The 26,410-nt window shown below is 44.2% G+C and overlaps 1 protein-coding gene across 1 annotated transcript; it reads left to right on the top strand.

Annotated features, from left to right (window-relative positions):
• The first annotated feature begins 400 nt into the window (after nt 1-400).
• Nucleotides 401-26,410, top strand: LOC120037012 (ectonucleoside triphosphate diphosphohydrolase 1-like). The gene is made up of 5 exons (XM_038983244.1): nt 401-428; nt 3,744-3,868; nt 22,021-22,138; nt 24,512-24,662; nt 25,132-26,410. The coding sequence occupies exons 1-5, from the start codon at nt 401-403 to the stop codon at nt 25,181-25,183; spliced, it is 474 nt and encodes a 157-aa protein (XP_038839172.1). The 3' UTR covers nt 25,184-26,410.

Below are 26,410 nucleotides of genomic sequence, written 5' to 3'. Positions count from 1 at the left end.
GAGCCATTACATCACTTCCTGTTTCACTAGGGTATAAAAATGAGGTAACACGCATGCAATATCCCTTTGTCATCCAGCACCATGAAGAAAACAAAAGAACTGTCAGTTCAAAAGAGACAGATGGTCTTGTAGGGATGTGGAATCTTCAACCCTGATTGGTAGCCAGCTTGGAGCCTTCTCAATGTGAGCTGTGCTGATTCTATAGTCATCTACAAAGTGTTTTTTTCAGAAGCCTTTCGGCCTCTGCATAACCTCTGTTAGCCTCCATATCAACTGCAGACTAGATCTCTGGCGAATTGCTCCAAAAAGTACAGCCTTTCTTTGCTGTAAACACAGGTACACTAAGAGGTGGTAATGAGGACAACCTTTGCTGTAAACGCAGGTACACTGAGAGGTGGTAATGAGGACAACCTTTGCTGTAAACGCAGGTACACTAAGAGGTGGTAATGAGGACAACCTTTGCTGTAAACGCAGGTACACTAAGAGGTGGTAATGAGGACAACCTTTGCTGTAAACACAGGTACACTAAGAGGTGGTAATGAGGACAACCTTTGCTGTAAACACAGGTACACTAAGAGGTGGTAATGAGGACAACCTTTGCTGTAAACGCAGGTACACTAAGAGGTGGTAATGAGGACAACCTTTGCTGTAAACACAGGTACACTAAGAGGTGGTAATGAGGACAACCGTTGCTGCTTTACCAGCATTTCAGTGATAGCTGGTTGGTGTAGCAGAATGTTGACAACAGTGCCCGTGATGTCGGCTCCACCCTGATCTGGGTTGATAGGCCTTCCTCTCCTGGGTGTTACAGCTGCCTATCTTTTGGTCTTACAACAGGCTCCGCCTGTGTGTTGGTTGACGTACGATGAACAGAGCTGTATGTGGTGGTAGCACTTTCTTGCAACACACTACTTTGGCCCTGGCCGTGTGCAGAACAGACGTGGTGAACTAAGGGGATACATTTAGCACGTTTACACCATATTTCAGCTTCAACCTCCATTTATGACTTGAGTTCTTGTTTCTCCAATAGTTGTTTCCTTTTCAATGTTTCAACTTTAACCAATAAGGCTGCCTTGTCAGCCTCCAAATTGAGCCTGATATAAGATGTGGTGGATTGTCCTGAGCGCCTGCTGTGTTGTGATTCATGTCCACATTTTGATTGGATATTTGCGATACTGTCCCTTGGCTGGACCTCCGCATCAGTTTTGTTAGCAACTGAGCATTGATGTGCTTCATCCACCCATGTTTCCACTGTGGATGCAAAATAATCCAGAAAGAGATCAAGGCATAATGTAGTTCTGTGTGAGTGGGACCAGTGGACTCAATAGGCTGAGTGAATGAGAGAGACCAGTGGACTCAATAGGCTGAGTGAATGACAGGGACCAGTGGACTCAATAGGCTGAGTGAATGAGTGGGACCAGTGGACTCAATAGGCTGAGTGAATGAGTGGGACCAGTGGACTCAATAGGCTGAGTGAATGAGTGGGACCAGTGGACTCAATAGGCTGAGTGAATGAGTGTGACCAGTGGACTCAATAGGCTGAGTGAATGAGAGAGACCAGGGGACTCAATAGGCTGAGTGAATGAGTGGGACCAGTGGACTCAATAGGCTGAGTGAATGAGAGAGACCAGTGGACTCAATAGGCTGAGTGAATGAGAGAGACCAGTGGACTCAATAGGCTGAGTGAATGAGAGAGACCAGTGGACTCAATAGGCTGAGTGAATGAGTGTGACCAGTGGACTCAATAGGCTGAGTGAATAAGGAGCGGATGTTGTCAACCTTCTTTTCAAAGTGGTTGACAAAGTTGTCCGCGGAGACAGAGGAGGGAGGGGGAGGGGGTGGAGGATTAAGGAGGGAGGAGAAGGTGGAAAAGAGTTTCCTAGGGGAGAAACCTTCTCCCAGAGTGTGCAGCGGAACACTATACAGGAAACACTAGGTTTGTTACTTTAACTAAAACAATCCATCTTTGTTAAACATAAAAACCGAACCTGTTGTTGCATGGATTCCGCGCTTAGCTTTTAACAGCTAGGACCTCTTTTTCTTTTCTTAACTCACAGGTTATTAAAGTCTGCTTGAAATGGCCTCTAGCTAAGTTGCTAATGTTAGCCATCAAGCTGACGAAGTTAGTCCCAGACGAGTTTTCCAATGGAGCCCTCTTTGTCTGGTAAATGAACGGTTCCAGTGTTGTAGGAGCTGTATCTACTACGATCTGTTTTGGGACAAACTGGATCACTCAGAGTTCCAATGCGGAAATTGTTTGCTTGCTGAGGATTTTGTATTTGTATTTTGTATTTACTATGGATCCCCATTAGTTCCTACCAAGGCAGCAGCTACTCAAATATAAAAAAAATGCAAATAGTCCAGGTAGCCATTTGACTAGCTGTTCAGGAGCCTTATGGCTTGGGGGTTGAAGCTGTTAAGAAGCCTTTTGGACCTAGACTTGGCGCTCCAGTACCGCTTGCCGTGCGGTAGCAGAGAGAACAGTTTATGACTAGGGTGGCTGGAGTCATTGACAATTTTTAGGGCCTTCCTCTGACACCACTTGGTATAGAGATCCTGGATGGCAGGAAGCTTGGCCCCAGTGATGTACTGGGCCGTACGCACTACCCTCTGTAGTGCCTTGCGGTCGGAGACTGAGCAGTTGCCATACCAGGCAGTGATGCAATCAGTCAGGATGCTCTCGATGGTGCAGCAGTAGCTAAGACTGGGAGAAGTCTGTCCATAATAAAGCGCTGTTCTACCTTATTAACAACACTATCAACAAAGCAGGTCCTACAGGCTCTAGTTTTGTTGCACCTGGACTACTGTTCAGTCGTGTGGTGCCACAAAGAGGGACTTAGGAAAATTGCATTTGGCTCTTAACAGGGCAGCACGGCAGGCCGTTTGATGCACACAGAGAGCAAACATTAATAATATGCATGTCAATCTCTCCTGTCTCATGTATTCCCCCACCCTCCTGCCTCTCTCCCTCTCTCCCTCTCTCCTCCCACCCTCCTCCCTCTCTCCCCCTACCCTCCTCCCTCTCTTCCCCTTACCCTCCTCCCGCTCTTCCCCTTACCCTCCTCCCTCTCTTCCCCTTACCCTCCTCCCTCTCTTCCCCTACCCTCCTCTCCCCCTCTCCCCCTCTCTCCCTCTCCCCCTACCCTCCTCCCTCTCTCCCTCTCTTCCCCCACCCTCCTCTATCCCTCTCTACCTCTTCCCCAACCCTCCTCCCTTATCCCCTACCCTCCTCCCTCTCTCCTTCTTTTTCCCCAACCTTCTCCCTCTCTTCCCCACCCTTCACCCTCTCTACCTCTATTCCCCCACCCTCCTCTATCCCTCTTTCCCTCTTTTTCCCCAAACTCCTCCCTCTACCTCTATTCCCCCACCTGTCCTCCCTCCCTTTCACTAACCCCCCCTCCTCCCCCCCTCTCTTTCCACCCTCTCCTTCCCTAACCTAGTGTAATGTTAGCGAAGGGTCGCGGCTAACACAAAACAAATGTGAACAAACTACTTCCCTTGTTGAACCTACCTCTGGTTAGAGCATTAACTTGAGTTAATATGGACATTTACAACACATTTAGAACTAGTCCCTAGTTACACAACAGCAGCATCAACAATAACACTCAGAACCATCCTGTCATCAATAATACAGATGTGACATCATCAGCAGCTGGATGGAAGATGCTAACTCTGCCCCTCCCTCTCTCTTCTCCTGCCTCTCTCCCTCTCTCCACATCTCTCCTTCTCTCCCTCTTCCTCAGAGACGAAAGGAAAGAACGCCTGGCATAAGGCTGTGATCATCATCACTGTGCTTGGTATCACAGCGATAGTTGCCCTGGTGACAACAGCAGTGTTGCAGAACAAGCCTCTCCTACAGAAGTACAAGGTACCATATGTGGTTGTTATGGCAACGAGATACAACAAATGTTTGCGATAGCTTTTTCAGATTCTGTGGCTGGGATGGAAAAATCCATAATATTGTAGACTATATTATGCATTGGTTGAAGCTCAATGTTGAATTTAAATCTCCCTACCATCATATCTAAGCCAATATGACACCATGTTTATGAAAAGGTACACCGCACATTCCTCACTTCTCGTCATGAGCTGTACGTTTGTTACCAAGAACCACATACCGGATATCTTAACAGGGCTGTTGACAATTGAGTTTTCAGAGTATTTTCTGCGCCGCTCAAATTGTAGACGTCGGATTAAAATGAGACTGTAGCCATAAAGTGACTATAGGATTTAAAAAATGTCTGATGGCGGACCTCCCGAGTGGTGCAGCGGTCTAAGGCACTGCATCACTACAGCCCCGGGTTCGATCCCAGGCTCACAACTGGCCATGACCGGGAGACCCATGAGGCGGTGCACAATTGGCCCAGTGTCGTCTGGGTTAGGGGAGGGTTTGGCCGGCCGGGAGTTCCCTGTCCCATTGTGCTCTAGCGACTCCTTGTGGTGGGCCAGGTGCCTGCAAGCTGACCGCAGTTACCAGTTGGACGGTGTTTCCTCTGACACATTGGTGCGGCTGACTTCTGGGTTAAGCAGCGTGTCAAGAAGCAGTGCAGGAGTTTCGTAGGATGCAGTTTCGTAGGATGCATGGCTCTCGACCTTTGTCTCTCCCAAGTCTGTAGGGGAATTGCATGGATGGGACAAGACTGGTACTACCAGTTGAGGAGAGAAAAAGTTTGTAGGTGCAACACGTTTTATTAAATATATAATTCATCGCTCTCACGTGCTCATTTCTGTCCATTAAGAACCAACGATGTGCTACCTTTTTGTAACATTTTTGACAATTCTAACATCTTTTCAGCCGAATCTCAGAGTTCTAAAACCGGGACCAGCTACTCGGTTGCTGCGTAACAGCAGCAGCTAGCTGTAGCAGGCTAGCAGCTGTAACTAACTAGCTAACAACAGTTGGATGAGAAGCAAGCTACAAGCAAAGGAAGCTAGCTAGATAGGTATATTTTTTTTTTGCTATGGAAGGTTTTTCATATGGCTGAAGTCATCTGTGTAAAAAAATCAGAGCACAAACAACAATCTTGTGAATGTCCAATTATAGCCAGTTAGCTAGCCAACTAGCCAGTAGACAGTAGCCACAAGCCAACGAGACTGTGCCTTCAGAAACTTTTCACGCCGCTTGACTTTTTCCACATTTTGTTGTCTTACAGCCTGAATTTAAAATGGATAACGTTTATATATGTAGTCACTGATCTATACACAATATCCCACAATGTAAAAAGTGGAATTTTTTGTTTAGACATTTTTACCAATTAATTCCAAATTTAAAGCTGAAATGTCTTGAATCAATAAGTCTTTTACCCCTTTTATGGCAAGCCTAAATACATTCAGGAGTACAAATGTGCTCGACAAGTCACATAATATATATATTTTTTCTTCACATAATACATTGCATGGACTCACTGTGTGCAATAATAGTGGTTAACCAAATTTTTGAGTGATTACCCCATCTCTGTACCCCACACATACAATTGTCTGTCAGGTCCCACAGTGGAGTAGCGAATTTCAAGCACAGAATCAACCACAAAGACCAGGGAGGTTTTCCAATGCCTGGCAAAGAAGGACACCTATTGGTAGATGAATAAATATAAGCAGACACTGAATATCCCTTTGAGCATGGTGAAATTATTAATTACGCTTTGGATGGTGTATCATTACACCCAGTCACTAAGAGGATTTTATAAATAAGCATCGACCAGTGTGTTTTGCTCCGGGTATACAGAGATGGCCAGTTTAAAGAGGAGTAATGAGTGCAGTGATGTGTCCTATAAGAAGCATTGGTGGCAAATCTGATGGCCGAAAAGTAAAGAATATCTAGCCGCTCGAGAGCACCCTTACCTGCCGATCTATAAATTAGATCTCCCTAATCTGGCATGGGTAGGATGGTCATCTGAATCAGGGTTAGTTTGGCAGCTGGGGTGAAAGAGGAGCAACTATGATAGAGAAACCCACGTCTAGATTTAACCTTAGCCTGCAGCTTGGCTATGTGACCGACCGGCACGATTCGGTCTTATGTAGCAAATTTTGAAAATGTGTTCTTTAGATTGGTTAAAACTAGAGACTCAGAGCTAGAAAATGTATATTATACAGTTGAGGAACAATGGGAAAGTAATTCTGCTTTGAAGGTTAATAAACTTGTAACCTCAGTTTTGAGAAAATGGCCCTTGAATATTTTGGTACACCTACTGGAGAGCTCTTCTTTGTCTACACCATTGAGCAATGTTCACACCCTCTAAAGCTTTAGCCCCACCCATATCTTTAAGGATTAACCTGTGAGGCTGTGTATTAAACAATCAAAGATTTCAAGACTAAAGGCTGGTTTATACTACGGGTGTGTTCGTAAATGTAATCTGGAGTGCCAGAGTGTGCTCTGGGTGTTCGTTAACTCAGAGCGTTGTCAGCTTGTCCATTTGTAAATTCAGAGCGTTTCGCTCTCGGAGCGTTCAGAGCACACTGGACACTCTGGCCGAGGAGTAGGGTTGATCCGAGCATTCTGACCTAACAACAGCAGTCAAGCACCCAAGCTATCAGACTAATATTGGCTAGCTACCTCCAGACACAAAATACTCGCCTTAGCAGAGCAGAGTGTTGGTGACTGCAACTGTGCTGCTGGCAACAATTTAATTATGTTTTTTTGTCAATGTTTACTGACACCGCCCACATTCAACAGGTGTTGAGCATTCGTAAATTCGTCAGTTATTCTGCTCTCTGGCACACTCACATGAGAGCGAATTTACTAGCGACGTCTATTGACAGTTGTCGCGGTGACATCATGAACATTCTATTGAAATGTTTACTTGTATAGTGGAGTCTTTTGTTTAGACATGTAGCTAGCTAGCTAAACAATAAACCATAATCCCAACTCATAACGTTACTACCCTGCATGAATCTGCAGGTAGCTAACCAACCAGGTTCAATGTTAGCTAGCTAACATTAGGCTATAACTAGCAATGCAAATGGCTCTGAGATACGAATAATATTACTGCACAGATCATACACGTAACATTAGCTAGCTAACAGTACACTTTGACTTGAAATGAAAACGACTTTCTGACAACATTTTAAATGTGTAATATCTGTATTTCTGCCAAAAAGTAATTTTGATTTAAAAAAACGTTTAGGTTCAAAATGGCTCTCCTGTGAAGAAATGACTTGCGACAAATGCCTAGTTTCCTGAAATGAGTCACATATGTGCTGAGTGAAGGACAGTGTAGTGTCTAGTCTGACTCAGGAGGCGTGCATACCATCCACCACTTCAGAGTATATTACTCGCTAATGTTCAGTTCCTGGACAATAAAGTAGACGAGCTCAGGGTGTGGATCTCCTTCCAGAGAGACATCAAGGACTGTAACATACTCTGTTTCACGGAATCATGTCTCTCTCCAGATACACTATTCCCGTCCATACAGCTAGCTGGGTTCTCAGTACATCTCTCTCCAGATATACTGTCCCCGTCCATACAGCCAGCTGGGTTCTCAGTACATCGTGCAGCTAGTAATGAAGAAAGAAAGGCAGAGGTGTATGTTTCACGATTAACTACTCATGGTGTGATTGTGGTAACTTACAGGAACTCATCTCCTTTTGTTGAATTGCAGTGAGTGTACATATGCTAGCATTTTCTTCATGCCATTTTAATCCAAATGTATGCTGACTAATCAACAATGTCAAATAACTTTTTAGTGTGTTCCCAAAAATCTGAACCCAGTAAGCAAAATTACATTTAAAATACATTATACGATACAATTCCAGATGCTGAAGTTAGGTTCATTTTAGGTTCTGAATGAAAGGTGAAAATAGGTATTTTCAGGAAGTTTAAAATATGTATTTTCCGGACGTTGAAAATGCATCTTTTCTGGTTCATTTTCGGTTCTGAATCAATGTGGAAAGGACTTTCTCTACTTTTTTTTACTGTAATGTACTGCAGTGTTTCTCAAACCTCTCCTCGGGGACACCCAGATGTTTCACAATTGTGCTGTAGCTCTGAACAAGCCATTCAAGACTCGAGGATTAGTTGACAAGTTGAACCAGGTGTGCTAGCTTTGGAGTAGATCAATTACATGGAATGGCCCGGGGTCTGTTAGTTAATCAGGTTTCTCTGTCATTGTTATCATGGATTCACATTCAGAACTGATGTCCTCTCTCCATGACTTGCAGATTGCTGTCATCTTGCCGTTCTTGTAACGTAAGCAGGAAGCAGGTGCAGAAGGTGGTTTTAATAATAAAGGCAGATACACAAAACAGGAGAAGCATACTAAATGAAACAAAACCAATACTGCCTAATGACTGAGGCTACTGAGGGCTAAATAAAAGGAGAGTAATCAGGGTGATGAGGTCCAGGTGTGCGGAATGATTGTGCCAGGGCTAGTGGTTAGTAGACTGGTGACGTCGAGCTCTGGAGAGAGGCAGTGGGAGTAGGCGTGACTCTACCCCCCGTCGTGCGGCCCACAGAACCACACCAACCAGGAGTATGGTTCCGAGGGCGAGGAGCGGGCCGGTCTAGACGGCGTAGATGAAAATCACGGACGATATTGGGGTCCAGGATGTCAGCCACCGGGACCCAACAGTGCTCCTCTGGAACGTACCCCTCTCAGTCCACCAGGTACTGAAGCTGACCCCCACAACCGCTACAACGTTCAGTAGGGATGTCGGGAGTCCAGTAGGGACCTGACGGTAGAGGCAGGGGTGCCATCCATGTCCAGGGGAGGCGGAGGAGTGTCGCGGGGGACGGCATCAGCCAGGGGACCAGGAACCACCGGCCTGAAGAGGGAAACATGAAAAGAGGGGGAGATCAGTGATGAAGTCTATGAACAGATGAGACCAAGACCGCTGAGGCATGGGAAGGAGATTCCCTGCTGGAGTGTACCGGGAAATGTTGTTTGGACGTAGTGGGTGACGTCCTGCGCCAAGGTGGGCCACCAGTACTTAGCAGAGATGGATTGGATTGGATGGTGCAGGTGATACCTGGGTGTACAGCGACGAGGGATGTGTGCACCCAGGTCAACAGCCTATCCCTTACCCCCGTGGGAAAGTAGACACACTCAGGAGGGCAGGTAGCAGCCGTGGGTTCCCTCTCCAGAGCCTGGCGGATGTCCACATCTACATCCCAAAACATGGGGCCAAGTAAAAAGATGGTAAAAAGCTTTGGGGCACCTTAAATTACATTTTGGGGAAAAAAAGCCAACTCAGCTCCATCATTCATTGAATCAGATGGCTCATTGAATCAGATGGCTCATTGAATCAGATGGCTCATTGAATCAGATGGCTCATTGAATCAGATGGCTCATTGAATCAGATGGCTCATTGAATCAGATGGCTCATTGAATCAGATGGCTCATTGAATCAGATGGCTCATTGAATCAGATGGCTCATTGAATCAGATGGCTCATTGAATCAGATGGCTCATTGAATCAGATGGCTCATTCATCACAAAGCCCATTGATATTGTCAACTACTTGAATGACTTTTTCATTTGCAACTTAGGGATGATATGCCAGCAACAAACACTGACACTACACATCCAAGTATATCGGACCAAATTATGAAAGACAAGAATTGTACTTTTGAATTCTGAAAAGTCAGTGTGAAAAAAGTATTGTTGTCTATCAACAATGACAAGCCACCGGGGTCTGACAATCTGGATGGAAAATTACTGAGGATAATAGCAGACGATATTGCCACTCCTATTTGCCAAATCTTCAATTTAAGCCTACTAGAAAGTGTGTTCCCTCAGGCCTGGAGGGAAGCAAAAGTCATTTCGCTACCCAATAATAGTAAATACCCCATAAAACTTCTTGCGGATTAGTGGGATGCTAGCAGGACGCTATTACTATAAATATAGATTCGTGGGACGCTATTACTATAAATATTAAACTTTCATGAATTCACAAGTGCAATGCATCAAAATAAAGCTTAACTTGTTGTTAATCCAGCCGCCGTGTCAGATTTCAAAAAGGCTTTACGGCGAAAGCAAACCATTCGATTATCTGAGGACAGCGCCCAGCACACAAATGCATAACAAATCATTTTCAACCAGGGAGTTGCGACACGAAAGTCAGAAATAGCGATATAATATATGCCTTACCTTTGAAGATCTTCTTCTGTTGGCACTCCAAAAGGTCCCAGTTTCATTACAAATGGTCCTTTTGTTCGATAAAGTGCTTTATATCCTTAAAAACTCAGTTTAGCTGGCGCGCTTCAGTCAATAATCCACTCTGGTTTCCCTCCTTCAAAATGCATACAAAATGAATCCCAAACGTTACCAATAAACTTATCCAAACAAGTCACTCAAAATTTATAACAAACCTTAGGTACCCTAATACGCAAATAAACGATACAATTTAAGACGGAGAATCGTTATTGTCTTTACCGGAGAAAAATACCAAATAAAGCACTCTCATTCACGTGCTTGGAAACACTACAGCCAAAATGGGAGCCACCGTGAAAAACAAACATTTCTGGCTCATTTTTCCCAAAACCAGCCTGAAACTCTTTCTAAAGACTGTTGACATCTAGTGGAAGCCCTAGGAACTGCAATCGGGCACGATTTCGCCCTATTATAAAAGTGCCAGCCATTGAAATCAGTGGTAGGATGAAAACATTTTTTGGGTGGATGGTTTGTCCTCGGGGTTTCGCCTGCCATTTCAGTTCTGTTATACTCACAGACATTATTTTATATTATTCTTAAACTTTAGAGTGTTTTCTATCCAAATCTACCAATTATATGCATTTCCTAGCTTCTGGGCCTGAGTAGCAGGCAGTTTACTTTGGGCACGCTTTTCATCCGGACGTCAAAATACCGCCCCCAATCCAGTTATCTGACTCAAATAGCCGATCAATCAGCCTGTTACCAACCCTTAGTAAACTGGGAAACTGGAAAAATTGTGTTTTGACCAGATAAAATGATATTTTACAGTAAACAAATTGACAACAGACTTTCAGAGCACTTATAGGGAAGGACATTCAACAAGCACAGCACTTACAGAAATGACTGATGGTTGGCTGAGAGAAACTGATGATAAAAAAAATAGTGGGGGCTGTTTTGTTAGACTTCAGTGCAGCTTTTGACATTCTCGATCACAGTCTATTGCTGGAAAAAAAAGCATGTGTTATGGCTTTACACCCCCTGCTATATTGTGGATAAAGAGTTACCTGTCTAACAGAACACAGAGGGTGTTATGGCTTTACACCCCCTGCTATATTGTGTTATGGCTTTACACCCCCTGCTATATTGTGGATAAAGAGTTACCTGTCTAACAGAACACAGAGGGTGTTATGGCTTTACACCCCCTGCTATAATGTGTTATGGCTTTACACCCCCTGCTATAATGTGGATAAAGAGTTACCTGTCTAACAGAACACAGAGGGTGTTATGGCTTTACACCCCCTGCTATATTGTGTTATGGCTTTACACCCCCTGCTATAATGTGGATAAAGAGTTACCTGTCTAACAGAACACAGAGGGTGTTATGGCTTTACACCCCCTGCTATATTGTGTTATGGCTTTACACCCCCTGCTATAATGTGGATAAAGAGTTACCTGTCTAACAGAACACAGAGGGTGTTATGGCTTTACACCCCCTGCTATAATGTGTTATGGCTTTACACCCCCTGCTATAATGTGTTATGGCTTTACACCCCCTGCTATATTGTGTTATGGCTTTACACCCCCTGCTATAATGTGTTATGGCTTTACACCCCCTGCTATAATGTGGATAAAGAGTTACCTGTCTAACAGAACACAGAGGGTGTTATGGCTTTACACCCCCTGCTATAATGTGTTATGGCTTTACACCCCCTGCTATAATGTGTTATGGCTTTACACCCCCTGCTATATTGTGTTATGGCTTTACACCCCCTGCTATATTGTGGATAAAGAGTTACCTGTCTAACAGAACACAGAGGGTGTTCTTTAATGGAAGCCTCTCCAACATAATCCAGATAGAATTAGGAATTCCCCAGGGCAGCTGTCTAGGCCCCTTACTTTTTTCAATCTTTACTAATGACATGTCAGTGACTTTGAGTAAAGCCAGTGTGTCTATGTATGCGGATGACTCAACACTATACAGGTCAGCTACTACAGCGACTGAAATGACTGTAACATTTAAAGAGCTGCAGTTAGTTTCAGAATGGATGGCAAGGAATAAGTTAGTCCTAAATATTTCTAAAACTAAAAGCATTTTATTTGGGACAAATCATTCAGTAAACCCTAAACCTCAACTAAATCTTGTAATGAATAATGTGGAAATTGAGGTTGAGGAGACTAAACTGCTTGGAGTAACCCTGGATTATAAACTGTCATGGTCAAAACATATTGATACAACAGTAGCAAGGATGGGGAGAAGTCTATCTTTAAATATACACAGAGAGCTAACATTAATTATATGCATGTCAATCTCTCCTGGTTCAAAGTGGAGGAGAGATTGACTTCATCACTAGTTGTAGAGGTATTGACATGTTGAATCCACTCCTTTGTAAAGGACACCAGCAGTATGATCTCAGAACAGCTCCCCTTCTAAAGGACACCAGCAGTATGATCTCAGAACAGCTCCCCTCCTAAAGGACACCAGCAGTATGATCTCAGAACAGCTCCCCTCATAAAGGACACCAGCAGTATGGTCTCAGAACAGCTCCCCTCCTTTGTAAAGGACACCAGCAGTATGATCTCAGAACAGCTCCCCTCCTAAAGGACACCAGCAGTATGGTCTCAGAACAGCTCCCCTCCTAAAGGACACCAGCAGTATGATCTCAGAACAGCTCCCCTCCTAAAGGACACCAGCAGTATGGTCTCAGAACAGTTCCCCTCCTAAAGGACACCAGCAGTATGGTCTCAGAACAGCTCCCCTCCTAAAGGACACCGGCAGTATGATCTCAGAACAGCTCCCCTCCTAAAGGACACCAGCAGTATGATCTCAGAACAGCTCCCCTCCTAAAGGACACCAGCAGTATGGTCTCAGAACAGCTCCCCTCCTAAAGGACACCAGCAGTATGGTCTCAGAACAGCTCCCCTCCTAAAGGACACCAGCAGTATGGTCTCAGAACAGCTCCCCTCCTTTGTAAAGGACACCAGCAGTATGGTCTCAGAACAGCTCCCCTCCTAAAGGACACCAGCAGTATGATCTCAGAACAGCTCCCCTCCTAAAGGACACCAGCTGTATGGTCTCAGAACAGCTCCCCTCCTTTGTAAAGGACACCAGCAGTATGATCTCAGAACAGCTCCCCTCCTAAAGGCTACCAGCAGTATGATCTCAGAACAGCTCCCCTCCTAAAGGACACCAGCAGTATGGTCTCAGAACAGCTCCCCTCCTAAAGGACACCAGCAGTATGATCTCAGAACAGCTCCCCTCCTAAAGGACACCAGCAGTATGATCTCAGAACAGCTCCCCTCCTTTGTAAAGGACACCAGCAGTATGATCTCAGAACAGCTCCCCTCCTAAAGGACACCAGCAGTTTGATCTCAGCACAGCTCCCCTCCTAAAGGACACCAGCAGTATGATCTCAGAACAGCTCCCCTCCTAAAGGACACCAGCAGTATGGTCTCAGAACAGCTCCCCTCCAAAAGGACACCAGCAGTATGATCTCAGAACAGCTCCCCTCCTAAAGGACACCAGCAGTATGATCTCAGAACAGCTCCCCTCCTAAAGGACACCAGCAGTATGGTCTCAGAACAGCTCCCCTCCTTTGTAAAGGACACCAGCAGTATGGTCTCAGAACACCTCCCCTCCTAAAGGACACCAGCAGTATGGTCTCAGAACAGCTCCCCTCCTTCGTAAAGGACACCAGCAGTATGGTCTCAGAACAGCTCTCCTCCTAAAGGACACCAGCAGTATGGTCTCAGAACAGCTCCCCTCCTAAAGGACACCAGCAGTATGGTCTCAGAACAGCTCCCCTCCTAAAGGACACCAGCAGTATGGTCTCAGAACAGCTCCCCTCCTAAAGGACACCAGCAGTATGGTCTCAGAACAGCTCCCCTCCTAAAGGACACCAACAGTATGGTCTCAGAACAGTTCCCCTCCTAAAGGACACCAGCAGTATGATCTCAGAACAGCTCCCCTCCTAAAGGACACCAGCAGTATGGTCTCAGAACAGCTCCCCTCCTAAAGGACACCAGCAGTATGATCTCAGAACAGCTCCCCTCCTAAAGGACACCAGCAGTATGGTCTCAGAACAGCTCCCCTCCTAAAGGACACCAGCAGTATGGTCTCAGAACAGCTCCCCTCCTTTGTAAAGGACACCAGCAGTATGATCTCAGAACAGCTCCCCTCCTTTGTAAAGGACACCAGCAGTATGATCTCAGAACAGCTCCCCTCCTAAAGGACACCAGCAGTATGGTCTCAGAACAGCTCCCCTCCTAAAGGACACCAGCAGTATGATCTCAGAACAGCTCCCCTCCTAAAGGACACCAGCAGTATGATCTCAGAACAGCTCCCCTCCTAAAGGACACCAGCAGTATGGTCTCAGAACAGCTCCCCTCCTAAAGGACACCAGCACTATGATCTCAGAACAGCTCCCCTCCTTTGTAAAGTACACCAGCAGTATGATCTCAGAACAGCTCCCCTCCTAAAGGACACCAGCAGTATGATCTCAGAACAGCTCCCCTCCTAAAGGACACCAGCAGTATGATCTCAGAACAGTTCCCCTCCTAAAGGACACCAGCAGTATGGTCTCAGAACAGCTCCCCTCCTAAAGGACACCAGCAGTATGATCTCAGAACAGCTCCCCTCCTAAAGGACACCAGCAGTATGGTCTCAGAACAGCTCCCCTCCTAAAGGACACCAGCAGTATGATCTCAGAACAGCTCCCCTCCTAAAGGACACCAGCAGTATGATCTCAGAACAGCTCCCCTCCTAAAGGACACCAGCAGTATGATCTCAGAACAGCTCCCCTCCTAAAGGACACCAGCAGTATGGTCTCAGAACAGCTCCCCTCCTTTGTAAAGGACACCAGCAGTATGATCTCAGAACAGCTCCCCTCCTAACGGACACCAGCAGTATGATCTCAGAACAGCTCCCCTCCTAAAGGACACCAGCAGTATGGTCTCAGAACAGCTCCCCTCCTAAAGGACACCAGCAGTATGATCTCAGAACAGCTCCCCTCCTAAAGGACACCAGCAGTATGGTCTCAGAACAGCTCCCCTCCTTTGTAAAGGACACCAGCAGTATGATCTCAGAACAGCTCCCCTCCTAAAGGACACCAGCAGTATGATCTCAGAACAGCTCCCCTCCTAAAGGACACCAGCAGTATGATCTCAGAACAGCTCCCCTCCTAAAGGACACCAGCAGTATGGTCTCAGAACAGCTCCCCTCCTAAAGGACACCAGCAGTATGATCTCAGAACAGCTCCCCTCCTAAAGGACACCAGCAGTATGATCTCAGAACAGCTCCCCTCCTAAAGGACACCAGCAGTATGGTCTCAGAACAGCTCTCCTCCTAAAGGACACCAGCAGTATGATCTCAGAACAGCTCCCCTCCTAAAGGACACCAGCAGTATGATCTCAGAACAGCTCCCCTCCTAAAGGACACCAGCAGTATGATCTATATTATTGAATCTCTTGATCCTCTCCCTGATAACACGTTTGTTATTTTTGATGTTGAGTCGTTATACACATATTCCACACGAGGGCGGTATTGAAGCTATGGAGCATTCTCTTCTGCAACGTGACCCTAATAAACTACCTTCCAGTGCATCATGCATTACAACATTGGCTGAAATAGTACCCACACACAACTACTTCATGTTTCTAAATGATTTCTTTATTCTGACGAAGGGTGTTGCTATGTAACCCACATTTGAAAGTCAATTCTCAATCCTCTCAAACATCTTTTCTTGCCAAACATCATTATTTTATTTAATAATTTAATGGTACGTTGATGATATTGTGTTCTATGGCGGAGTGATGCAGAATCAGCTTCCTTGATCTTCTGATCTTGTGTGAAGATAATGTTCTATACACTGATCTTTACAGGAAACCTACTGAGCGTAACAGTTTGAGGGCTGACAGTTGTCACCCGCTTCCCTTGAAAAACAGTTTGCCCTACCAGCCAATTCTGTCGAATCAAAAGAATGAGCAAAAAACTGAAATATCTTGTCACATGCGCCAAATACAACAGGTGTAGACCTTACTTACAATCCCTTAACCTTCAATGCAGTTAAAAAAATACCTAAAAAAAAATACCTAAAAAGAATAAGAAATAAAATAAACAAATAATTTAGAGCAGCAGTAAAATAACAATAGCGAGGCTATATACAGGGGATACCAGTACAGAGTCAATGTGGAGGCTATATACAGGGGGTACCGGTACAGAGTCAATGTGGAGGCTATATACAGGGTATTACAGTACAGAGTCAATGTGGAGGCTATATACAGGGGATACCAGTACAGAGTCAATGTGGAGGCTATATACAGGGGGTACCGGTACAGAGTCAATGTGGAGGCTATATACAGGGTATTACAGTACAGAGTCAATGTGGAGGCTATATACAGGGGGCACCGGTACAGAGTCAATGTGGAGGCTATATACAGGGGGTACCGGTACAGAGTCAATGTGGAGGCTATATACAAGGGGTACCGGTACAGAGTCAATGTGGAGGCTATACACAGGGGGTACCGGTACAGAGTCAATGTGGAGGCTATATACAGGGGGTACCGGTACAGAGTCAATGTGGAGGCTATATACAGGGGGTACCGGTACAGAGTCAATGTGGAGGCTATATACAGGGGGTACCGGTACAGAGTCAATGTGGAGACTATATACAGGGGGTACCGGTACAGAGTCAATGTGGAGGCTATATACAGGGGGTACCGGTACAGAGTCAATGTGGAGGCTATATACAGGGTATTACGGTACAGAGTCAATGTGGAGGCTATATACAGGGGGTACAGGTACAGAGTCAATGTGGAGGCTATATACAGGGTGTTACGGTACAGAGTCAATGTGGAGGCTCTATACAGGGGGTACCAGTACAGAGTCAATGTGGAGACTATATACAGGGGGTACCGGTACAGAGTCAATGTGGAGGCTATATACAGGGGGTACCGGTACAGAGTCAATGTGGAGGCTCTATACAGGGGATACCAGTACAGAGTCAATGTGGAGGCTATATACAGGGGGTACCGGTACAGAGTCAATGTGGAGGCTATATACAGGGGGTACCGGTACAGAGTCAATGTGGAGGCTATATACAGGAGGTACCGGTACAGAGTCAATGTGGAGGCTATATACAGGGGGTACCGGTACAGAGTCAATGTGGAGGCTATATACAAGGGGTACCAGTACAGAGTCAATGTGGAGGCTATATACAGGAGATACCGGTACAGAGTCAATGTGGAGGCTATATACAGGGGGTACCGGAACAGAGTCAATGTGGAGACTATATACAGGGGGGGGTACCGGTACAGAGTCAATGTGGAGGCTATATACAGGGGGTACCGGTACAGAGTCAATGTGGAGGCTATATACAGGAGATACCGGTACAGAGTCAATGTGGAGGCTATATACAGGGGGTACCGGTACAGAGTCAATGTGGAGGCTATATACAGGGGGTACCGGTACAGAGTCAATGTGGAGGCTATATACAGGGGGTACCGGTACAGAGTCAATGTGGAGACTATATACAGGGGGGGGTACCGGTACAGAGTCAATGTGGAGGCTATATACAGGGGGTACCGGTACAGAGTCAATGTGGAGGCTATATACAGGAGATACCGGTACAGAGTCAATATATATATAGTCAATGTGTGGGGGCACCGGTTAGTCGAGGTAATTGAGGTAATATGTACATGTAGGTAGAGTTATTAAGGTGACTATGTATAGATAATAACAGAGAGTAGCAGCAGCTTGGGGGCGGATGGGGCAATGCAAATAGTCTGGGTAGCCATTTGATTAGATGGTCAGGAGTCTTATGGCTTGGGGGTAGAAGCTGTTAGAAGCCTCTTGGACCTAGACTTGGAAAATAATCGTTCACAAACATTGGCACATTCTAAGATCCGATGACAGTATCGGTAATGTGTTTTCGGACCGTCCCTTGGATGTATTCTCACGGGGCAGAAATCTCAGAGATCAATTGGTTGACTCTGATATACCACCCCAAAATATCCCTGCACAACGTCTATTTACACCCCTACTGGATGGAAACTACAAGTGTAATGGCTGTGTTCAATGCAATGGCACTTATAAATGCAGATCCTTCAAACACCCCCAAACAGGGAAACAGATCCCAATCAAAGGTGTTATTACGTGCTCCACTAAGGCAGTTATTTATCTTATAACTTGTCCTTGTGGTAAAAATTATGTGGGTAAAACAAAGCACAAATTAAAAGTACATATCTCAGAGCATCGTAGAACCATTAGGTGCAAAAACACGACTTACCCAGTTGCGGCCCACTTTTTGGAAGCGAACCACTAGATTTCAACCCTACGTTATATCGGCATCGAACATGTCACCCTCCCTAGGAGAGGGGGTGACCTCGACAATTTATTGTTAAAACGAGAGGAACCTGGATCTTTCAATTTAAGGACCTTGCTCCCTTCGGTCTCAACGTAGACTTTGATCTGAAGCCATTTTTGTGATTATTGTGATTTTGCTAATCTTTGTAAATATTTGTAGGCCTATGTAGCCAAATTGTATCTATGATCGTATGCTATCCATTCATGTTTTTGTATGTTATTCTTATGTCTGAGAATTAACCAATGATATCAGGCCACATCCGGCCATGAATACAGACACCTGTGTGTGTCCTTTGACACTGTATAAACTAGTGACTCCACAGTGTTTGTCATTATGATTACAGACACCTGTGTGTGTCCTTTGACACTGTATAAACTAGTGACTCCACAGTGTTTGTCATTATGATTACAGACACCTGTGTGTGTCCTTTGACACTGTATAAACTAGTGATTCCACAGTGTTTGTCATTATGATTACAGACACCTGTGTGTGTCCTTTGACACTGTATAAACTAGTGACTCCACAGTGTTTGTCATTATGATTACAGACACCTGTGTGTGTCCTTTGACACTGTATAAACTAGTGACTCCACAGTGTTTGTCATTATGATTACAGACACCTGTGTGTGTTCTTTGACACTGTATAAACTAGTGACTCCACAGTGTTTGTCATTATGATTACAGACACCTGTGTGTGTCCTTTGACACTGTATAAACTAGTGACTCCACAGTGTTTGTCATTATGATTACAGACACCTGTGTGTGTCCTTTGACACTGTATAAACTAGTGACTCCGCAGTGTTTGTCATTATGATTACAGACACCTGTGTGTGTCCTTTGACACTGTATAAACTAGTGACTCCACAGTGTTTGTCATTATGATTACAGACACCTGTGTGTGTCCTTTGACACTGTATAAACTAGTGACTCCACAGTGTTTGTCATTATGATTACAGACACCTGTGTGTGTCCTTTGACACTGTATAAACTAGTGACTCCACAGTGTTTGTCATTATGATTACAGACACCTGTGTGTGTCCTTTGACACTGTATAAACTAGTGACTCCACAGTGTTTGTCATTATGATTACAGACACCTGTGTGTGTCCTTTGACACTGTATAAACTAGTGACTCCACAGTGTTTGTCATTATGATTACAGACACCTGTGTGTGTTCTTTGACACTGTATAAACTAGTGACTCCACAGTGTTTGTCATTATGATTACAGACACCTGTGTGTGTCCTTTGACACTGTATAAACTAGTGACTCCACAGTGTTTGTCATTATGATTACAGACACCTGTGTGTGTCCTTTGACACTGTATAAACTAGTGACTCCGCAGTGTTTGTCATTATGATTACAGACACCTGTGTGTGTCCTTTGACACTGTATAAACTAGTGACTCCACAGTGTTTGTCATTATGATTACAGACACCTGTGTGTGTCCTTTGACACTGTATAAACTAGTGACTCCACAGTGTTTGTCATTATGATTACAGACACCTGTGTGTGTCCTTTGACACTGTATAAACTAGTGACTCCACAGTGTTTGTCATTATGATTACAGACACCTGTGTGTGTCCTTTGACACTGTATAAACTAGTGACTCCACAGTGTTTGTCATTATGATTACAGACACCTGTGTGTGTCCTTTGACACTGTATAAACTAGTGACTCCACAGTGTTTGTCATTATGATTACAGACACCTGTGTGTGTCCTTTGACACTGTATAAACTAGTGACTCCACAGTGTTTGTCATTATGATTACAGACACCTGTGTGTGTCCTTTGACACTGTATAAACTAGTGACTCCACAGTGTTTGTCATTATGATTACAGACACCTGTGTGTGTCCTTTGACACTGTATAAACTAGTGACTCCACAGTGTTTGTCATTATGATTACAGACACCTGTGTGTGTCCTTTGACACTGTATAAACTAGTGACTCCACAGTGTTTGTCATTATGATTACAGACACCTGTGTGTGTCCTTTGACACTGTATAAACTAGTGACTCCACAGTGTTTGTCATTATGATTACAGACACCTGTGTGTGTCCTTTGACACTGTATAAACTAGTGACTCCACAGTGTTTGTCATTATGATTACAGACACCTGTGTGTGTCCTTTGACACTGTATAAACTAGTGACTCCACAGTGTTTGTCATTATGATTACAGACACCTGTGTGTGTCCTTTGACACTGTATAAACTAGTGACTCCACAGTGTTTGTCATTATGATTACAGACACCTGTGTGTGTCCTTTGACACTGTATAAACTAGTGACTCCACAGTGTTTGTCATTATGATTACAGACACCTGTGTGTGTCCTTTGACACTGTATAAACTAGTGACTCCACAGTGTTTGTCATTATGATTACAGACACCTGTGTGTGTCCTTTGACACTGTATAAACTAGTGACTCCGCAGTGTTTGTCATTATGACTACAGACACCTGTGTGTGTCCTTTGACACTGTATAAACTAGTGACTCCACAGTGTTTGTCATTATGATTACAGACACCTGTGTGTGTCCTTTGACACTGTATAAACTAGTGACTCCACAGTGTTTGTCATTATGATTACAGACACCTGTGTGTGTCCTTTGACACTGTATAAACTAGTGACTCCACAGTGTTTGTCATTATGATTACAGACACCTGTGTGTGTCCTTTGACACTGTATAAACTAGTGACTCCACAGTGTTTGTCATTATGATTACAGACACCTGTGTGTGTCCTTTGACACTGTATAAACTAGTGACTCCACAGTGTTTGTCATTATGATTACAGACACCTGTGTGTGTCCTTTGACACTGTATAAACTAGTGACTCCACAGTGTTTGTCATTATGATTACAGACACCTGTGTGTGTCCTTTGACACTGTATAAACTAGTGACTCCACAGTGTTTGTCATTATGATTACAGACACCTGTGTGTGTCCTTTGACACTGTATAAACTAGTGACTCCACAGTGTTTGTCATTATGATTACAGACACCTGTGTGTGTCCTTTGACACTGTATAAACTAGTGACTCCACAGTGTTTGTCATTATGATTACAGACACCTGTGTGTGTCCTTTGACACTGTATAAACTAGTGACTCCACAGTGTTTGTCATTATGATTACAGACACCTGTGTGTGTCCTTTGACACTGTATAAACTAGTGACTCCACAGTGTTTGTCATTATGATTACAGACACCTGTGTGTGTCCTTTGACACTGTATAAACTAGTGACTCCACAGTGTTTGTCATTATGATTACAGACACCTGTGTGTGTCCTTTGACACTGTATAAACTAGTGACTCCACAGTGTTCGTCATTATACCCTGATGAGCAGGGTTATTAAATTATAAAATTATTTCATCTGAGCTCCTAGCAGCTTTCCTTTCTCAATCAGCTAATGGGGATCCAGAATAAATACAAATGTCATGGCTAAAAATGTGTGCTACGGGTTGGTAGTCATTTAGACAGGTTACATTCTTAGGTACAGGGACTATGGTGGTTTGCTTGAAACATGTAGGTATTGTAGGGTCAGAGAGGTTGAAAATGTCTCTCTCTCCATCTCTCAGTATGGGATCGTCCTGGATGCTGGCTCCTCACATACAGCAGTGTATATCTACGAGTGGCCGGCAGAGAAGGATAACGACACTGGAAGAGTGCAGCAGACACACGCCTGCAAAGTCGAAGGTAGACACACACACACACACACACTATGAAAACCTAGCAAGCAGGGACGAGAGACTGAAAAACAGCTTCTATCTCAAGGCCATCAGACCATTAAACAGCCATCACTAACAGAGTGGCTGCTGCCAACAAACAGACTCAAATCTCTGGCCACTTTAACTTCTAGTTCCTCCCAAACCCGGATCCGGGAGCACCCCCATCAGTAAAAAAGCTGACTAGCATAGCCTAGCATAGCGTCACAAGTAAATACTAGCATCTAAATATCATTAAATCACAAGTCCAAGACACCAGATGAAAGATACACATCTTGTGAATCCAGCCATCATTTCTGATTTTTAAAATGTTTTACAGGGAAGACACAATATGTAAATCTATTAGCTAACCACGTTAGCAAAAGACACCACTTTTCTTACTCCACCATTTTTTTACTGCATCAGTAGCTATCACAAATTCGACCAAATAAAGATATAAATAGCCACTAACCAAGAAACAACTTCATCAGATGACAGTCTGATAACATATTTATTGTATAGCATATGTTTTGTTAGAAAAATGTGCATATTTCAGGTATAAATCATAGTTTACCATTGCAGCCACCATCACAACTCTCACCAAAGCAACTAGAATAACTACAGAGACCATCGTGTATTACCTAATTACTCATCATAAAACATTTCTTAAAAATACACAGCGTACAGCAAATGAAAGACACAGATCTTGTGAATCCAGCCAATATTTCAGATTTTCTAAGTGTTTTACAGCGAAAACACAATATAGCATTATATTAGCTTACCACAATAGCCAGAAACACAACACCATTTACAAGCAGCAAAGGTTAGCGATCGTAACAAACAGGCAAAATATATATAATTTTTGACTAACCTTGATATTCTTCATCAGATGACAGTCCTGTAACATCATATTACACAATGCATATAGGGTTTGTTCGAAAATGTGCATATTTAGCGGCACAAATCGTGGTTATACAATGTGATTAGTGGCCAAAACTTCAAGCAATCTGTCCGGCGCCATCTTGGAGAGGCACCTATTGTAATCGATAAGTAATCATAAACTTGACTAAAAAAATACAGGTTGGACAGCAAATGAAAGATACATTAGTTCTTAATGCAACCGCTGTGTTAGATTTTTAAAATTAACGTTACTGCGCAATACAGCGTGCGCTAAAGCGAGACCGCACCGAAATTCATGGCGGAATTATTATTTGACATTTGTCAACATAAATACGAATTAACAGCATAAAGACTGCTTACTATTTGCTGAGCTTCCATCAGAATCTTGGGCAAGGTGTCCTTTCTCCAGAACAATCGTCTTTTGGTTGAAAGATGTCCTCTTCTCCTGTAGAAATAGCAGCTAACGCTAGCCATCCACTGGAGAGGTGTCCAACTCCTGATAGCGCGTCACAAAGAAATCCCAGAAAATCGCAATAAACTGATATAAACTGCTATAAGTCGGTTTAAATTAACTACCTTATGATGTCTTTAACACCTATAACGAATAAAAACATGACCGGAGATATAGAACTGCTAAAACGAAAGCTTTTCAGGATGCCATTGTGATGTCCCTCTTGCGCCAGGCGCCCCGTTGAAAAGAACGGTACTTCCGTTCCATGAGCTTTTATAGTGCCCCAGATTGTGCAATCCACTCCATTCAAATTCTCACCGCTTACTGACATCTAGAGGAAGGCGTATGCAGTGCATGTAGCCCCATAGCTTACATGGGGACTTATAAACTGACCCCAGAACAGGGACCTCGATTTCAGAAATCTCACTTCCTGACAGGAAATGTGCTGCAGAATGAGTTCTGTTTCACTCAGAGAAATAATTCAAACGGTTTTAGAAACTAGAGAGTGTTTTCTATCAAATAGTAATAATAATAGGCATATTGTACGAGCAAGAATTGAGTAAGAGGCAGTTTAATTTGGGAACGAATTTTTACAAAGTCGAAATGGCGCCCCCCTATTGCCAAAAGGTTAATCAATTTAATAAATTGATTTAATAAAGGTGTCACTTTAAATAACACCGCTTTAATAATGTCTACATATCCTACATTACTCATCTCATATGTATATACTGTATTCTATACCATCTACTGCATCTTGCCTATGGCACATGGCTATCGCTCATCCATATATTTATATGTACATATTCTTATTCATTCCTTTACACTTGTGTGTATTAGGTAGTTGTTGTGGAATTGTTAGATTACTTGTTAGATATTACTGCACTGTCGGAACTAGAAGCACAAGCATTTCGCTACACTCGCATTAACATCTGCTAACCATGTGTATGTGACCACTAAAATGTGATTTGTTATCTAGTTAAAATGAGTGTGTGTGTGTGTGTGTTTGGTGTCCAGGTGCTGGTATCTCCAGCTACTCTGTGTTTCCAGGGCAGGCAGGGGCGTCTCTGAAGAGCTGTATGAAGGAAGCAGAGCGCCTCATCCCCCTAAGCAGGCACCACGAGACCCCCCTCTACCTGGGGGCCACCGCCGGAATGAGGCTGCTCAGGTACCTCTGACCCCTGGACGCAAAATGTTGTTTCGTAGGATAGCCGGAAGTATTATCCGTCAGATGATTGGTTGAGCCTTCTTGGGTGCGTGACCACTCTGAGCCCTTAACAAAACACCAAATCCATCAGACAATTTCTCTCGTCTCAGATCTGAAAGATTTCCACCAGATAGTACAGTCATAAAGTCAAAATTGGCTATATTGTAAAATTGTGTGAAAATTCTAATTAGCTATTTGGTCTTAATTTAAGGTCAGGGTTATGCATAAGGTTAGCAATCTGGTTATGGTTAGGGTTAAGATTAGGTTTAGGTTTAAAAATCATATTTTAAGAAGGTAAATTGTAGAGGAAGGCACGGTTTCTGACTTTGTGGCTCTGGTAACTAGTGACGACAGATCAGAAATGAGTATTAACGAACCACCAACTTCAATGACGCTGATCTTCAAATGATCCACTGATCACCGCATTTAGGAGGAGAGCTGAAACTGACTGGCCAGAACCACTACTACCCAACGGTGTTTAGGAGGAGAGCTGAAACTACTGACTGGCCAGAACCACTACTACCCAACGGTGTTTAGGAGGAGAGCTGAAACTACTGACTGGCCAGAACCACTACTACCCAACGGTGTTTAGGAGGAGAGCTGAAACTGACTGGCCAGAACCACTACTACCCAACGGTGTTTAGGATGAGAGCTGAAACTACTGACTGGCCAGAACCACTACTACCCAACGGTGTTTAGGAGGAGAGCTGAAACTACTGACTGGCCAGAACCACTACTACCCAACGGTGTTTAGGAGGAGAGCTGAAACTGACTGGCCAGAACCACTACTACCCAACGGTGTTTAGGAGGAGAGCTGAAACTACTGACTGGCCAGAACCACTACTACCCAACGGTGTTTAGGAGGAGAGCTGAAACTACTGACTGACCAGAACCACTACTACCCAACGGTGTTTAGGAGGAGAGCTGAAACTACTGACTGGCCAGAACCACTACTACCCAACGGTGTTTAGGAGGAGAGCTGAAACTACTGACTGGCCAGAACCACTACTACCCAACGGTGTTTAGGAGGAGAGCTGAAACTACTGACTGGCCAGAACCACTACTACCCAACGGTGTTTAGGAGGAGAGCTGAAACTGACTGGCCAGAACCACTACTACCCAACGGTGTTTAAGAGGAGAGCTGAAACTGACTGGCCAGAACCACTACTACCCAACGGTGTTTAGGAGGAGAGCTGAAACTGACTGGCCAGAACCACTACTACCCAACGGTGTTTAGGAGGAGAGCTGAAACTGACTGACCAGAACCACTACTACCCAACGGTGTTTAGGAGGAGAGCTGAAACTGACTGGCCAGAACCACTACTACCCAACGGTGTTTAGGAGGAGAGCTGAAACTGACTGGCCAGAACCACTACTACCCAACGGTGTTTAGGAGGAGAGCTGAAACTACTGACTGGCCAGAACCACTACTACCCAACGGTGTTTAGGAGGAGAGCTGAAACTGACTGGCCAGAACCACTACTACCCAACGGTGTTTAGGAGGAGAGCTGAAACTGACTGGCCAGAACCACTGCTACCCAACTAATGGATGACCTAATTTTTTACACATTTGGATAAACCTGCTTATTTCAAGCAATAGACAGTTTGTGGAAAGGTAAAAATAACAGACAGTGAAACTACTCTGAACAATAATATTAGTAAAATGTGTAAAGTGTTGGTCCAATGTTTCATGAGCTGAAATAAAAGAT

This window comes from Salvelinus namaycush, unplaced genomic scaffold (genome assembly GCF_016432855.1).
Source record: "Salvelinus namaycush isolate Seneca unplaced genomic scaffold, SaNama_1.0 Scaffold1545, whole genome shotgun sequence".
In the NCBI taxonomy this organism is placed as follows: domain Eukaryota; kingdom Metazoa; phylum Chordata; class Actinopteri; order Salmoniformes; family Salmonidae; genus Salvelinus; species Salvelinus namaycush.
The sequence above is the reverse complement of the archived record's forward strand: the minus strand, read 5'-3'. Positions and strand labels throughout refer to the sequence as shown.

Excerpts from the sequence above, each read along its gene's own strand:
- LOC120037012 (XM_038983244.1), top strand. The coding sequence starts at position 401 with ATGAGGACAACCTTTGCTGTAAACGCAG. Across the intron at positions 22,139-24,511 it reads ACACGCCTGCAAAGTCGAAG|GTGCTGGTATCTCCAGCTAC; the intron begins GTAGACACACAC and ends TTTGGTGTCCAG. Across the intron at positions 24,663-25,131 it reads GCCGGAATGAGGCTGCTCAG|GAGGAGAGCTGAAACTGACT; the intron begins GTACCTCTGACC and ends CACCGCATTTAG.